Source organism: Eucyclogobius newberryi, unplaced genomic scaffold, assembly GCF_026437365.1.
Source record: "Eucyclogobius newberryi isolate DKJ021-1_F unplaced genomic scaffold, fEucNew1.0.hap1 SCAF_6, whole genome shotgun sequence".
Classification (NCBI taxonomy): Eukaryota; Metazoa; Chordata; class Actinopteri; order Gobiiformes; family Gobiidae; genus Eucyclogobius; species Eucyclogobius newberryi.
This window is the reverse complement of record NW_027316278.1, coordinates 7629062-7646668: the sequence shown is the minus strand read 5'-3', so window position 1 is coordinate 7646668 and position 17607 is coordinate 7629062. Positions and strand designations below refer to the sequence as shown.

General features: G+C 41.1%; 1 protein-coding gene across 4 annotated transcripts in view; it reads left to right on the top strand.

The window, feature by feature from the left end:
• Positions 1-16305, top strand: part of rmi1 (RMI1, RecQ mediated genome instability 1, homolog (S. cerevisiae)) — a 128015-nt gene extending 111710 nt beyond the window's left edge. For 2 of the 4 annotated variants that reach the window (XM_072433489.1, XM_072433488.1), the window contains exons 2-9: positions 619-829; positions 2705-2815; positions 4394-4543; positions 8282-8352; positions 8779-8902; positions 9949-10033; positions 12391-12661; positions 15413-16304. In XM_072433489.1, coding sequence (XP_072289590.1) covers positions 668-829; positions 2705-2815; positions 4394-4543; positions 8282-8352; positions 8779-8902; positions 9949-10033; positions 12391-12661; positions 15413-16262 — 1824 coding nt within the window. In that variant the 5' untranslated portion in view covers positions 619-667 and the 3' untranslated portion in view covers positions 16263-16304. Of the gene's footprint in view, positions 1-618; positions 830-2704; positions 2816-4393; positions 4544-8281; positions 8353-8778; positions 8903-9948; positions 10034-12390; positions 12662-15412 lie in introns of all 4 variants that reach the window. The other 2 variants (XM_072433490.1, XM_072433491.1) reach the window with 2 other exon arrangements.
• Positions 16306-17607: the final 1302 nt, after the last annotated feature.

Here is a 17607-nt window from a genome sequence, read left to right as displayed (position 1 = left end):
GACAGCACTTGAATCCTTTTCTATGATGGAACACTCCTGGATGCATGAGGACAGCGACTGACTATTCAGCTTGTAAAATATAATTAGTTGCAGCATGCGCTAAATGGAAATCGGCCTGTAGACCCACTTTGAAGTACATTTCTCATTTATTTTTTCCAAAAGACTTAGAAAAACTTAAAATATTGAGAGTTCAAGGGCGCGGCGGAGGCTACGCAGCTCTGTGGTAAATAATATCCATAATGTGGTTCAAAAACACTTTCAACTTAAAAATCTGCAAAATGGTTAATGAAGGTTTATGAAGTTTCAGAAACAGATTTTAAATGAAATTGTAGGTATTATGCTCATTACTTATCACAGAACTGATTCGCCCAGAGAAAGCATTTCATATAATTTTTTTTCAGAATCTTTATGGAAAAATTTATGGAAAATTCACTTTTGAGCGGTCTCTGTTGTGCTCCATTTGTGTTGTTCTCATCATCGAACTTAGGTTTGTTCTTTTCTTTTCAGTCTCTTAACTGTGGTATGTTTGTTTCCTCATTTTCAATTAGATGTTATTTTGCTGTGGCCTGCAATAAACAACATTTACAAAGCTGGTTTTCTCTTATCTACATTCTCAAGAGGACGCAGGAGAAATTGTGTGCTAGGTCAAGAAGGTCCCGAGCGCCGGATGGCACCTGAGGCCCAGATGGTGGTCCGATCTGCCCAGGGCTGGCTCCAGTCGTCCTGCCAGGTGCGGGTGCCCTTCGCCTGGCTTGAGGCCTGTGTCCAGTGGCTGCAGGAGGAGGCCGGAGGGGCGGGGCGACTCACGCAGCAGCAAATCAACAAACAGGTCGGAACAATCTCGTGATGTTTGGTTTTAAAATGTATCGACGAAACATTAGACAAACTGTTACGAGACAAATGACTAATGGTGTTTTAAAAATCTTCCTGTGTGGCCATAAGTGTATACCGTATTTTCCAGGCTATAAGTCGCACCAGCCACAAAATGCATAATAGAGAAGAAAAACACATATATAAGTCGCACTTTTGGGGAAATGTATTTGATAAAATACAAGATCAAGAACAGACATTTCATCTTGAAATGCAGTTTAAAATAATAACAGATGAGAGAACATGGTGAATAGGTGTACGTATGCTAACGCTAACACCTTCAGCTACATGACGTATGCTAACGCTAACACCTTCAGCTACATGACGTATGCTAACACTAACACCTTCAGCTACATGACGTATGCTAACGCTAACACCTTCAGCTACATGAGGCACAGACAGAACTGTGGTAAGTGTCTGGTATGTTAACGTAACATATGAACAGTTATTCAGATAACTATAGCATAAAGAACATGCTAACAAGTTTACCAAAGCATCAGTTTTACCCCAAATCACTCAATCCATTGAATTCTTCTTCCTCTGTGTCACTTCTAAACAACTCCACAAACTCCAGAGGAAGAGGAAGTGCAGATTCTTCTTCTGCGTCGCTTAGAGCCTAGAGCGCCCTCTTGTGGTTATAGTCTGGTATTTTTACTTTATTTTTATTTTAATTTTCATTTTATTCTATTATCGTTATTTTGTTATTATTATTATCTGATTTTTATCTTTATTTTGTATTTTTATTATCTATTTTATTTTATTTCCCCCGCTCCATTCCCTATTAAGATAGGAGAGGAGTTTTGTTAATAAGAGTTTTTTTGTTTTGTTCATAAGAGTTCTATTAAGAGTGTGTTTTGAAACTTCCTATAATCTGTCCTTTCCTCCTGTTTCTACTGCGTTGTAACAACAAAATTTCCCCTTGTGTGGATATTAAAGGATTATCTTATCTTATCTTATCTTATCTTATCTTAAATACGGTAGCTGAAAATATATGTGCAAATGTATGTCAACATCCAGGAACTCTGAACTGTACCCCTATCCTTCCCCACCCGTTTTACCCCTACCCCCTTTTTGTTTTTAGTATTATTTCTTTATTCTTTATTAATTATATAGATTATTAGTATGTATTTTTTTTTTTTTTTTTTTGTCTTTTCTGTATATTTTTTTAGATCGCTATTGTCATTGTTTGCTTGTCTCACTAAAAAACTAAAATATAAAAAGGAAAAAAATAAAATAATTATTATGTTATTATATTCATACATTCACTTTCTCAGATACGTCCGTCCTCATCATGGAAACATCAGAAATATAGCGATCGAACTGGCAATCGCTCTACCGGCTGAACTGAGCTACTTCTCTGACAATAGATTTTAATTTGATGTTTTTCAGTTCGACATCACAGCATAAGAAAGCGCTCGACTTTCCCCGCTCTTATCGCCCCGAGCGCTTTCGGGTCGAGCTCGGCGATCGCGCTGCATCTGATTACACAGCCGCTTGTGGCGCGCCGGGCTACGTCGTGATCGTAGCGTCGCTTTTTAACGTGTAGGAGTTTAATTGTGCTTAAACGCTATGTGCTGAGCGGCTCCCCGACCTGTGGGGTGCCGGCGATTGCGAGGGGACCCGTGGTCAGAGGGATGAAACCGTCTGGTACGGGTGGGGGGAACCGCCGCAGCAGATTAAGGTTCTGCTCAGACCGCCGCAGATACAATCCGTGTCATGTTGAGATTTCGTTGCCTGCGGAGGAAAACGACTCTCTCAAACCTGCGGCGGACATTGATTCCTCGATGGGGAACCTCTCAGACGGGGAAAATATGACTTCAAAATCCTCTTGTAGGTGTACGACCAGTGGCTGCTGACAGACCTGAGGGATCTGGACCACCCCGTTCTCCCAGAAGGCCTCGCTCAAAGCCAGAAGACCGTTCTTAGCGGCGTCTTTTGTGTCCAGGTATAAAAATGGGTGATTTATTCTGACATTTAGGTGTTTTTTTTTTTTTAAGTATTCACTGGGAACATTTGCTCATTAATGAACATTTCTCCAAATAAGCTCGAGTTAGTGCCACAGGGTTATTCTTCAGCCGCAGAGTCCCCAGACAGAAAGTCCGCTCTGCCGGGAAACAAAACAAAATTCAAATTACAATATTATACAACTAATTTTTAGCATAAACAGTTTGTGGAGAGGACAAAGGTGTTCCACGGGCATTTAGCCTTAAACAAACCGGCAGACAGCGTGCATCAGAGCTCATTTAAGAGAAAATAACCATTTCCAATTCAGGACAGACGCGTCGATGCTATGTCTTCCAGCTCCTCCAAGGCATGCAAACGAGATGAAAATTAAAGTAAAAGCAAATGCATTAGCCAAATAGAGCTGAATGAGTTTTAAAGAGATTCAGTTCGCACAGTGCACCTTTCAAACAAGTCTAGACCATTGACATTTGAGAAAAGACGGAAATACAAACGGCTAAACTCATCCCAGATGTTTTTCAGAAGCTAAATCTGCCAGAAATCTGAGAAAATCTACAGAAATTGAACATAATTGGACCTTTTCCAATCAAGATTATTGTCTTGATCTGTAGCAGAACTAGTATAAGAGTACGTGGTAATAGTAAATAAATTATAACATGCTTTTGTGAACTAAACTCTGACTTTAAGCATCCCGTTGTTTGCTATATTTCCCTTTCATAGTCTACCTTAAGGGCATTTATGATCATATGTTGCGTTGTGCAACATGCATGACATAATAAAACACATCTCTTGTAGCGAGGTCTCTTACTTGGAAACTAAAACTGTTCAGCTTTATTAATATTGTTAATGGCATACATATTGTAGAAAACTATGGGAGACACAAGTGCATTTCTGATGTAAATCTTGCTTCAAAAGACTGGGCAGAGACGAGAACACTTCCTGGTGCAGGCGGAGTGTCAGACTGACTCGTTGCAGTCATTGGCTCTCAAAAAAACCTCCCAGTTTTAAAAAAAATGAAAATCTACTACATAAAACACACAACGAAAAAACGTCTTTGGGAGAGGTACAATTAACAGTAATAATAGAAGGTTAAATGTCCCATATTATGCAAAATTGGCTTTTTGTTTAATATTTAACGATAAATCTGATCAAAATCTAATTGCAAAACTCAAAAACAACATTTAGATATTAATTTCCTCTCACTTGATCCTAGAGCCGGGAAATATGACACAAAATGTCAGATTCTATTTTGTTTAGTCTCATTATAAACATAAAAGCGGCTCTCCTATATTAATTCCCTGGACATGACCAGAATAACCAGTACAGACACGTCATATTGGCATTTAACACACACAAAAACAGTCATATTTCTATTTGCATGTGTTTACTGTCAAGAGGACTGGCTGTGCAGCTCTCTCTCACTTAAAAAGACTCAATCTGATCAGTGACAATTAGAAATGACAGATTAATACTTTTGCGCGGCCGCTCTTCATCTTGTTGTTGTCATGGGTGTATGTATTTGTGGCCTGTCCGTGAGTAACTTTGTCTGTGACGTGTCCAGATCGACTCGGCGCTGGACGTCAGTCAGCCGGCGTACGGGCAGCTGCAGAAGTGGAAGGGCACAGACTGCGCCAATGACGAGGTGTCGGCGGTAACGCAGTTCACGCAGCGGCCCTGGGAGTCTCGGCCCACGCGCGTGCTCCTGCTGCAGGTCCGACTCCGCACCACAGTCCACACGCCGCGGTCACTGTGCGGTCCTCGTACGCTGCGCGGTCACCGTACACTGCGCGGTCACCGGTCACCGTACACTGCATGTCGTGTCAAACATCATTTAACGTGGTGAAAATAAGCACTGTAAGGCAAGGCAAGTTTCTTAGTCGAGCACAATTCATCCAAAGTGCTTTGCTAAACGAGAACCGATGCATGAAAATCACATCACAAACAAAAACATAAATAAACATTGCATTTGTTCTTTAAATTATGAAGTTTACGTTTTAATTGTACTTTTTATGTTCTGCTATTCGATTATTATTTTTTTAGATACAGTATAATGCAATGAAATTATTTATTGTGCAGCCCAAATGAGGTTGTTGCTTGGTTTAAGAACGTTCTGCTTTTTGGGCATGAATGTTTTTATTTATTTCATTTGGTCTGTTTTTATTCAAATATACCCTGAAAGCCTCCTGCTTTTCTCTGTATACCGTATTTTCTGGACTATAAGTCGCACCTTTTTTCATAGTTTTGGCCGTAGTGCGACTTATACTTATGTTTGTACTTATATACATATACTTACTACTTATTTATACTCACACTCGACTTATGTGTGATATTATTTGTTATTTTCATACTTGCAATCGCATTTCATACTCCAGTGTGACTTATATATGTTTTTTCTTCTTTATTATGCATTTTTTGGCTGGTGTGACTTATAGTCACCCACTCACTCACTTCACTCACTCACTCACTCCTTCACTTCACTCACTCACTTTCTCACTCACTTCACTCACTCACTCACTCCTTCACTCACTTTCTCACTCACTTTCTCACTCACTCACTCACTTCACTCACTTCACTTCCTCATTCACTCACTCCCTCATTTCCTCACTTCACTCACTCACTCACTTCACTCACTTCCTCACTCACTCACTCACTCACTCACTTCCTCACTCACTTCACTCACTCACTCACTCACTTCCTCACTCACTCACTTCCTCACTCACTCACTCACTTCCTCACTCACTCACTCACTTCCTCACTCACTCACTCACTTACTTCACTCACTCACTTCACTCACTCACTTCACTTCACTCACTTCACTCACTTCACTCACTCACTCACTTCACTCACTTCACTCACTCACTCACTTCCTCACTCACTCACTCACTTACTCACTCACTCACTCACTTCACTCACTCACTCACTCCCTCATTTCCTCACTTCACTCACTCACTCACTCACTTCCTCACTCACTCACTCACTCACTACTCCCTCCCTCACTAGCTTTAGATATGGGTGTGGCCCCGTTGCATTGGTGCAGTATTTCAGTATTTCACTTGCTTTAACTTCACTTGAAGCTCTATGAAATGGTCTGTGTTGAACATATTTAATGCTGGTAAAGTATGGTATGTTTTGTTCTTAAAAGCTGTAGGTTGAAAAAGACAAGTATTCTCTAACTCAAGGTAATCCCCACACAGATGAAACATTAAACATTTAGAGTGTTTCTGATGCTAAAGAAATACCACAAAAAACACACAAGCGGGTGGCGGACCCAAACGTTACACGGAGCAGCTTTTTAAACCGAGGAAAAAGATCTTTATGGAAGTATAAAATCTGCAACTGTTTGTATCAAAATACTTACATTATTCCACATTTTTCAAGTATTTGTTGAAAGATTTCTGCTCGCTCTGAATCACACCGTATTGTACGCCGCAATGGGAGCATTATAAAAAAGGAAGAAAAAAAAATTGCCGGAATATAAGGCACAGACTGTAATTTTCACCTTAAGTAATGTGCTTGTCAGTGGTCGGTGGTTGCTTAAGAATAGAGCCGTGTTGCTTAGAAACATACCAATGACTTGTTCCCCGTTTTTCACTCATTCTTTGACAATTGGAGAGTGGTCCGCGCGGCACAAACCCACGGGAAGCAAAGGTTTGAGAGGACACAAAGCCGAAACGCTGCGCTTTGTATAAGCCCGGTCTTCTGCATTGAAAACTGAAATCTTTATAAACGTCCCGCTTCTGTGTCTCTGGGTGAAGATGCGGTCTCGAGTGAGCGACCGATTCCACTAATGCCGTGCTGAATTACAACTGAGACTGGGAAACATTCATTTATTTGAAGTTGCAAGTATTCATGCTAAATCTTTCAAAGTATGCATGAAAAATACCACTCCGTCTCGTATACAAACGCTTTATTAATGAAACAGTTTACGGCTGTCGCTCCGGAGTATAAGTCGCACCAGCCCAAAAAAATGCATAATAGAGAAGAAAAAAAACATATATAAGTCGCACTGGAGTATAAGTCGCGTTTTTGGGGGAAAGTTATTTGATAAAATCCAAGACCAGAACAGACATTTCATCTTGAAATGCAGTTTAAAATAATAACAGATCAGAAAACATGGTGAATAGGTGTACGTATGCTAACGCTAACACCTTCAGCTACATGACGTATGCTAATGCTAACACCTTCAGCTACATGACGTATGCTAACTCTAACACCTTCAGCTACATGACGTATGCTAACTCTAACACCTTCAGCTACATGACGTACGCTAACGCTAACACCTTCAGCTACATGATGTATGCTAACGCTAACACCTTCAGCTACATGACATATGCTAACGCTAACACCTTCAGCTACATGACGTATGCTAACTCTAACACCTTCAGCTACATGACGTATGCTAACGCTAACACCTTCAGCTACATGATGTATGCTAACGCTAACACCTTCAGCTACATGACGTATGCTAACGCTAACACCTTCAGCTACATGACATATGCTAACGCTAACACCTTCAGCTACATGAGGCACAGACAGAACTGTGGTAAGTGTCTGGTATGTTAACGTAACATATGAACAGTTATTCAGATAACTATAGCATAAAGAACATGCTAACAAGTTTACCAAAGCATCAGTTTTACCCCAAATCACTAACTCCACTGAATTCTTCTTCCTCTGTGTCACTTCTAAACAACTCCACAAACTCCAGAGGAAGAGGAAGTGCAGATTCTTCTTCTGCGTCGCTTAGAGCCTAGAGCGCCCTCTTGTGGTTGCCTGTGTGAAAATAATCAACATGTGAAATGCGGTTGACAGTGTGAAAATAACGAATAATATCACACATAAGTCGCACCCCGGCCAAAACTATGAAAAAAGTCCAGAAAATACATAAGTTGTAAGTTGTTTTTAAACTGCAATCTACATATTCGTGTTTCGTGGAGAACAGAAAGGAGCAGAGACTGTAATGATTTAGCTCATTACAATTACATGGACAACATTTTACTCAGTTCAAGTAAAAAATACATTTACACAAAGACTCTACTCATTACAGTAACATGAGTTCGGTCACCGCTTCCTCTGCCAAACTCAAACAGAACCGTGCAATCCATGTGGGTGCGGTTACTTCTGTGACACGTGTGAAGCGGACGAGCTCATTGGTCATTCAGATCAGAACAAAATCAAACTTCTCTCACCTCAGATTGACGGTTTTGTGCTTCGCTCACGGATTTGTTTTGAGACGGATGGGCCGTGTACGTCCCTGATTGGCTAATCCACCCGTCAGACACGCCCATTCGAGGATTACGCAGGGAGATCAGACTGATATTAATCCGTATAAAAATAACATTCCACCACCTTATTATCAAAATGCCATTTCCTGTTTCGTTGGCAAATGTGAAAACACTGTGCGGAGGCTTTTCTCCATAACAAGTGTTTTTGTCGCCTTGTTGCCCAGGTGACTGATGGAGTCCAGAACATGGAGGCCATGGAGTACCAGCCCATCTCCGCCCTCAGCGCCTCGCTCAGGTTTGGACACAAAACCTGTTACTTACAACTGAGTGGTTTTGGAAATGTGTGTTTTTTCTGCAGACACAGTGCGTTATTAGTTTTGAAATAAAAAATAAATATATATATCATGGTTCACTACATAAGTACACAAAATATTATTATTCAACAAATTACTCAAGAGTAAACAAGTATTTTGTGAAGCTACTACAGTCTGTTAATGCACAAAATCTGGTATTTTTTACAGATAGATCACAAAATAATAATAATATTAAAAGAGCAATAAACACTGCTTTTGTCACTTGAAAGACTTACTCAGAGCGGGAAAAGTGACCAACACGTTTACTCAAGAGCACTAACTTAATCTCAGTGCAGTGGGGTCAAAGTATGCGGTCCACCCTGCTGCTGGTAGTACTTAGTCCTTCTGTGGCCCACACTCTGTCCCAGGCCTGGAGTGAAGCTGCGGTTACAGGGAGACATCCCCTGCAGACTGGGCATGATGCTGTTGGCACCCACCAACGTCAAACTGCTGGGAGGAGAGGTGGACGACCTGGTGGACAGAAACAATCAGGTTTGTGAGGTCAAAGTATCGATACAGACATGCTTATTGTTATACTCCTCGACATCATAAAGTCATTGTCATTTGCAGACTTGTAACGCAATCTGCTGAGCTGGGAAGGTGACGTAATCAGAGGACAATTGTATTCTGATATTACCGTATTTTCCGGACTATAAGTCGCACCAGCCAAAGAATGCATAATAGAGAAGAAAAAAACATATATAAGTCGCACTGGAGTATGAAATGCGGTTGCAAGTGTGAAAATAACAAATAATATCACATATAAATCGCTCCGGAGTATAAGTATATAAGTATAAATATAAGTATAAGTCGTACCCCGGGCAAAACTATGGAATAGGAAAATACGGTAATGTTTGATTTACTTTTTATTTAATCATTTTGTTACTCTACATCAGTCATGGCCCCCTTATCAACCCTGAAGATCCCACAGGCCCCCACAATAATCATTTGCAATCTATTTGAAAGAATATATAACGTTTTTTTTTTTTTCTTTAAATTTGCATTAAAAAAGTGACTTTGCACTGATTTACAGATTTTAAACTCAATATTATTATATGGCTTGTTTAGTGGATAGTCTTTGCCCCCTGCAGTGCCTCTGAGGACCTCCATCTGTAAGGAGACGGGGGGTGATAATGATCAAATAATTTGGATTGAGGTCGGTGCTAAGTTTAAATTAATTTGCTTACGCCTCAATTGTCGCTATAAAGAATACCAATCCTCAAATGAATGATCTAAACAAATTAATCATCTGAAGGTTTATGAGATTGTAACCATGGTGCCTCCCTTTAGCCCAACGGTGAAACATTTCCTGCTTCTGTTACCGTGGCAACAGTGAAGGGGGTTTTTCTCGAGTTTAGAGGTCGGCGCGGGGACAAAACGGGGACAAAACGCATTAAACGGAGCCAAACAAAACAAAATTAATATTCTGAATACAAGTTATTTTAATCTTTAATATGTGTAGCCTAAGTACACGTTATTGTTAATTATGAGTGTTTGTCAAGGGCGTTTCAGAATGTGTGTGTATTTGTGGTTGACAGGCGAGGTTGTTGTGTCGAACCCTGGGTCTGCCTGAAGAGGAGGAGCCACAGCGGGGGGGGGAGGAGCCGCCTCCTGCGCGACAAGGTGACAGGCTCCTCCTTCTGTTACGCCAAATGATTCACGCACGTTAATATTATTTCCGTCCTGATGTTGATTTTTGTGAAGTTGGTCCCTGTTTTAGACCCCGGTTAGTCCTGATCTAGTCCAGGTTTAGGTTCAGGTTTATCATAGTCTGGGTTTTGTCCCAGTTTAGGTGAACGTGGGAGTGTGACTGACCTTAACTGTTGATGAAGATATTTATAGGGCTCTAGACCTTTAGTTCATAGTGGTGACTCACTCGACCAAACGTTTGATTACAATTAGTCCGCGGAAAGGAGGAGGCGTGCAAATAGCAGTTTAATCTCCCTTTTTTACAAATAAATACACTGTTTTTTAAATTGCATCTTGTGTGCTCCATTGGGTTTATATGTTCTAGAAATACTGAATACTTTCACAAGTCGCCATTTGAAAACTGAGTAGAATGAGGCACCGGTGAAAAAAAATAAATGCCACGTCGTCTAATTAAATGAGTCGGAAGAACTTTATTGCAAATGCATTTTCTCAGCACAGAATAGTTTAAAGTTAGAAACTATCGTCCCAAGCGCTGTCTTATAACCGCTGTTCTAAAAATAACGCGATATATTCATTATTTAGGGTAAAACATGAATACAAATGTTTTGCCTTCTATTCTTTCCTATTCATAATCTTTTATATTATTCTATCACATTTCAAATTGTATTATTTGATGAATTCCAGATGGATCCAACTGCATTTGCTGACCCTTTTCATTATTTGTTAGGGATCGTTAAGGATTTATCTTAATTTTAAGCTGAATTGAACATTGTATACCTGGAAAAAATAAGGAAATTGTCCTTTTTTTTCCGTTTGCACATCTGCATTGTCGACATTTAATAGACAAATTCCTTGGCTTGGAATCGAACGTCAAAATACAAATTATATTGTGCAAAATAGGCCATGAATGTCTTCAAAACCTCTACAGAGAAGCATTACCCAAATAATGTCATACTCCCAGATTGGGGCAAGATATAGATTACATTGTCCTTGTCATGAAATATCTCGAATGTAAATTCACAAATGTTTAATCTGATCTTCTTGTATTACAGCAAAAAAACTGCATTTTAACAATAATTATATTAGTCATTAGTTGCCCCGCCATCTGTATTCAATATAAATTAATGGCCTGTAGAATGTCACTATTTAGATGCACAATCTCATTACGAACGACCATGTAATAAACATTTCTTAAGGTAGAACTAAGTAACTCTGGTGATAGGGCTCCCCCTGCTGCTCTCTTGTGAAACTACATTGTCAGAACAGACGCTCGTTTCGTTTTCTTTCTTTATCATAATAAGACCGTATAATCACAATCAAAACCATTCCATGTGGCCAAATATGAAAAAAAGAGCCAGGGTTTCTCAGGAGAGTTGTCTTCAAGTCGATGTCAGCAAATGTTGCAAGGCTGGTTTTCCGCTCAAAGACAGCAGGGGGCGACGGACACTTCAATCGCCCCAAAAACGCATTTTTAGCCATGACGGAGACTTACGGCGACGTTTACATTATGTTAGCCCGGACCTAGCTAGCCTTAGCATTAGCATCTGTGGTACGAAATGTTTAAATATTTAATTATGTAGGGTTAGGAAAACAAAACACAGAACACACATAAACCTGATGCGTAAAAAGCTCAAACAGTGAAATTTAAAATAAAAAAGGGTTACCAATGTAACTACGGTGCTATGAATCCTGGATGACTTCAAGAGGAATTCCTCATCTAACTGGAACGTACCTGCCCCTGAGCAGCAGCAAAAACTTGTCCCTCGAGGTTGTGGCCCTAGTCCCTAGTTCCTGCTATGTGTGAATGTGCAGTGAATGGGGACAGGGACCAAAAAAAAGTCAGAAAAAACAATGTGAAAACCCCTGATAATGCAAACGGACACCAAAAATTTACCGCAATTGAATTTTAGTTTCATTTCATCAGGCACCACAAATCCTTCAGACATTTGTGAACTTTAGAAAATGGACGTTAGACACTGACACTTGTTGCCAAATGTAAAAAAAAAACCTTAAATAACAACATTTCTCTGTGCAGCCCAAAAACCACAAAGATAATGTTTTTATTTTGCTGCTTCATTCAAATGAATGTGAAAGAACATGTATATAAATATTCAGATATTCCAAACGCGTCACTCCTGTTGGAGTTTACAGAAAGTAAACAACAGAACAACCCGACAAGTTGCTGTGTCACTTCTGGTTAATACACTCATCACACCATTTTGTCAGAATAGTTTTGAATAAATGTTCAGTATTTAGCATTTTAAATTCTCTAATGGTTATTTACTGTGCTAACGTACCAAAAAATGTGACCTTTTTCCTTCCCATTTTAGACACCTTGGATTTGGAGGACTTGGATCTGGACGACCAGGAGTTGTTGGCCGGCCTGGAGGCGCAGGAGCAGGGGGGGCAGGGGGAGCAGAGGGGGCAGGGGGTGCAGAGGGGGCAGAGGGGGCAGGGGGGGCAGAGGGGGCAGAGGGGCCAGGGGGAACAGCTCTTTGGAGTGGGCTCTGCTCCTGACGGCGGCTATGCTTCTCTGTTTGAAAGCACTCACTCCTCTGGAAGCGCCGCAGCCCGGATCCACAGCGCCGCAGCCTCCTCCAGGTGGGTGGCTCGTAAAGTGACGCCTTGACATTTTAATGCTGCAACTCCACATGGAAAATAATATACTGTGACATTTTGAATTGAAGAATAATGTTTATTGCCGGCAAAAATAACGCGAGAAAAGAACGAGCTTTAAATGCTTTTGAATGCTAGTCGGGCTTTTTAGTCGGGAGTGCAGCGATGTACATATGTGACAAGAAGTTCAGCGTTTAAATCAAAGCTGTGTGCAAGAAAGTGCAGCAAAAACTATGGATTTATGGAGCTGATTCTGTGCAATATGTGGCTTGCTGCTCTGGCAGATGAGTCACATTTGCCAATACTCAAATATCCAATAGATATTTAGAATTCAAAATCCAAATCAAGGTCCACAAATGTGTTTTATATGAACCTTCTACATATAAAGACATAATAACATTGTATGTGTGTAATCAGGCTTTTAGATAGGACTTGAAAACACCCCGGACAAAATTGTACCGGGGCCGACTAGGCGAAAAAACGAGTAGCTTCGGCATTCTCCGGACCACGGCTCGGCAGCCAATCAGAGCCAAGCACACAAATTTCGTCGACCAATCAGCGCGCAGCATGCAAATTTTCACTTGGAAACAGTAAACTGTAAAAAATGGATGGACAGTAAACTGTAATGGCGGACTATTGTCAAGTGCTTCCCGCCCGATTTAATGATAATATTCCCTTTTTTTCTAAGAGGTATTAATAAAATGGCCGTCCCTGCACTCGAAAATGCCCGTCCACATTTTAAAACTTTAAACTAAATACGGGAAGACTGGTCTCTATCTAAAAGCCTGTGTGTAATAAAAGAACTGCTAATCGCTTCCCCATTTCAAATTTCACTCATTAGTTTGGCTCTTTGTTGGTCAAAGTTTCAGGTGATAATATATTTGTATACTGAGGATTAGGTTGTGCCATGAGTATTTTCCTGATTATAAGTCGCACCCTGGGCCAAAACTGGCGACTTCTATGTGATATTATCAGTTATTTTCACCCTGGCAACCGCGTTTCACAAGAGGGCGCTCTAGGCTCTAAGCGACGCAGAAGAAGAATGGGCACTTCCTCTACCTCCGGAGTTTGTGGAGTTGTTTAGAAGTGATCAAATGTAACGTGCTGTACTTGTAATGAAATGTAACGTGTACTTTTCTTACTGTTGTTGTGTATTCACCTGCCCAGGGACTGCAGATTGAAAGTAGCAGTAGTTAAATCGTAGTGCAGATCATCTTTTTTCTTGAAGATTCCTTATTTTGCACAAGCGTCCTGATCAGTCTTGGCCCTCGTCAGCCCTGGGCCTTTCAAATCCTTCTAGAACCTTCCCTGGCACAGAGTAATGAGTGTAGTCTTGTCTTGTATGGTGAATTAGCCAAGCCTTTATTCATTTTCTCGCTCTTGTTCGGGGTCGCGGCTGACTGGAGCCTCTCCCGGTGACTTTGGGCCTTAGGCGGAGTACAGGTCTTTTTTAATGATTCTAGTTAACCATTTGTCACGTTGCTTCATTGACACTGATCTTTTGAATTGGATGCGCACGGACGTCCAAGAATATGTCCACGGCAATCTAATCATGCAACAAATTTGTCATCGCCTTATCAACGACGGTAATATCTATGCGACGTAAATAGCTTGGCAATCATACAACAGTTAAACACGATTTCGATGCTTATTACTTACATTTTCCATAGTCTGATTCGATACATGTGCTCGGCAGCACTGTGGTTAGCTCACTTTAGCTTCTAGAGGCAATCGATACGGTTTAGAGGATCCAGAGAGAGCATACGTATCTAGAGTTTATAGTTCTAGTACGTTGGTTTAGTCCCGTCTTTAGTCCCTCCTTGTCCAGATGTAGGGGTTTAGGGTTAAGGCGTTCTGCGGTGCAGATTCTCGCGCCCGGACACTCGTCTAATGACCCGGGAACTGCTCCGGAACGCCGCGATCTTCGAGAAAAGTAGCCGTAGACAGGACGCTTTTGTTCGAATCGCTCTGTAATTCTTGTGACGTACTGAACCGCAGCCGCCTCACATTTTCACATTTGGTGTACACCCAGGAAGTGGCTGAAGGTTGAGTCAAACTGGCATCTGTACATTTTAATTTAGCACTTCTGTAAGTAATCTTAAATGACAATCTAAGCTCTTTACCTTTTCTGGATGTTTAAATTTGGGATGAACAATTTGGTTTGTTCAGAGCCATTTTTCTAATAGGTATTTTGATTAGCTTTTTTTTTAAATAATGATTGATTTCACTGAGTACACATTTAAATCAGATCCAGGGCAGGAGTTGGCAATGTTGGCTCCTTAATGGTATTTAGACAATATTTTAACAATGTTGAAGCTCTGTTCTAGAATGCGCCTCTAAATGCCTCGGTTTAGGTTCAAGTGTTGCACAAAACAGGAATGCGCCAAACAATGAACCCCAAAAAGGGCAGAAATATCACTTGTTTTGGAAGATCATGCTAGACATTTTGGTCTCTTTTGCATGTCATTTGTAATCATTTCAATCAGACGATATCCTTGATATTCAGATTTTGCCAGAACAACAAAAGCAGTATTTTCAATTTTCTATATATGTCTGCCACCTTTAATCCAGGAGCATCGTAACAAACTGAGACTAGTACAAACGTCACAAGTGTTTCAGTTTGTTTGTTGATGTCTAAACTACAAGGTTATGTTCTACACTACATGGCCTATTTCTGCTGTACTCTAAAATGTAACTGTACTTGCTCAGTGTATTTTTCTGTATTTGTTTGGACAGAAATGAAGGGTCCGCCTCCACTCTCCGAGACGGCGTTCTTCAAAACAGCCGGGCAGGAAGTTCAGTCTGGGCTCACGACCAAAGTGACCAACGGGAAGAGCCGCTCGACCAGAACTACAGCACGGCGGATGCTGACTTCCCAGACGAAGACTTCGACGACCTCCCATTGGACGAACTGGACAGTGTCATTCTACAGGGTCCCGGGAGTGACCCACCCCAAACTCGACCCCAAAATCAACCCAAAACTGCGCCACCTCGAGCCCAAAATCCAATCAAAACTGAGCCAGGTTACCACAATGACTTTATGGACGAAGACCTCGAGTTTATTGAGGAAATGGAAGCGACTAGCTCCAACAATCCACCGAACACGAGCACTACGGGGCCAACAACCGCCAGCTCCGTCTCGCTGACCTCTCCTCCGTTCTCGTACATTCGCCTTTTGGACGACATGCCAAACAAACCCTCATCCGGCAGCGTGGAAATCGTCGTCAAAGCGTTCATCGTGACGTTAATCGGAAAGCTGACAAGCGGCGACGGGCTCTGGAAAGTGGGCGCCACGATATCGGACGGCACGGGCTACCTGGACGTGGAGCTGTCCGACGGGGTTTTGAGAGGCCTGCTCGGGTTCTCTGTGGCGGAGAAGGCGGCCCTGAAGAGGGACCCGGCGCGTAAGGGGGAGCTGGAGGCGGGGATGCGGCGGTGTCAGGAGGGGCTGGTGGACATGTGCTGCGTTATGACCTTGCGTGTGGATCTGGGCGGGGGCAAAGCTCTAGTGACCAAAGCTGAACCGGTGAACGAGCAGGACCTTCAGGCGCTGGACGAGAGGGTCAAGGCCAGCGAGGGGAAGTAGATACGCTTTTACATATTATTATTATTAGGGCTGTCATAATAATTAAATCATTACTATAAAAATGTATCCTTCAATACATGAGAGATGGAGCGTTAATATTTTGTCATATTGTTGTTCATACTTGTTATAGATGGTAACTTACTCATAAGCATTTTATTCTGCTATTTATTTATAGCAGTTCATGTTTTTTAACTATATTGTACATTTTAAAAGGGTTATTCTGCGTTAAAGGGGCGGTACCACATCATTTTCTCATGGAATAAAGTAGAATTTGTTTTGGCCCAGGACAAATATATTGTAAGAGCATCTAATTGGGTCAAAATGATCCGAAACCGGAAGCGCGCTGTTAGCATGCTAATGTTTGTTAGCATGCTAATGTTTGTTAGCTTTACTGTGACAGCGTCTTTTAAGGTTATTGTTTCGTTTACATTGAATGGTTCCAGTATCATAATTAAATGTAATATTTTTCTGTATTAATCACATTTCAAACTGTGTTGCTATTGTTGTTATTGTTGTTGTTGTTGTTGTTGTTGTTGTGACCGGCTTGAATAAAAATGTAATCGCAATTAGTTATTTCTCATATTGATAAAAAAAATAAAATAATTAAATGTCCAAATAAAAATGGGTTTACATTGAACATAAACGTGAAAAGACTTTTAGCCGTTGACATTTAAACCCACAAAATGTCTCCTACGTCCAGATGCTTTTTCTGGCACAGGATTGGCTATTTAGCTTTCCATTCGAAAATGCAAATATGTCATTGACGATTTCAGTCAAGACTAAAAATATGATATTATTATTATGATGATGTAGAGGTGAAGAGAAGTGACATAAATGCAGAAAAAGCTGACAATAAATCTGAAGTTTACTTTAGCCACGTCTGGCAGCTTCACAAACTGATGTGCAGATCAACCTCAGGATTTAAAAGAAATGCAGGTACATTTTTTACATTTGATTTATTAAGAATATAATAGTTTATGTGAGCCAGAACCTGAGCATGGAAACACGTGGAGCACCGGGGCCAGTATGTGTGGTTACTGTACAGTGTAAAGTTACTGCTGCATCCGGGGCCAGTATGTGTGGTTACTGTACAGTGTAAAGTTACTGCTGCATCCGGGGCCAGTATGTGTGGTTACTGTACAGTGTAAAGTTTCTGCTGTATCCGGGGCCAGTATGTGTGGTTACTGTACAGTGTAAAGTTACTGCTGCATCCGGGGCCAGTATGTGTGGTTACTGTACAGTGTAAAGTTACTGCTGTATCCGGGGCCAGTATGTGTGGTTACTGTACAGTGTAAAGTTACTGCTGCATCCGGGGCCAGTATGTGTGGTTACTGTACAGTGTAAA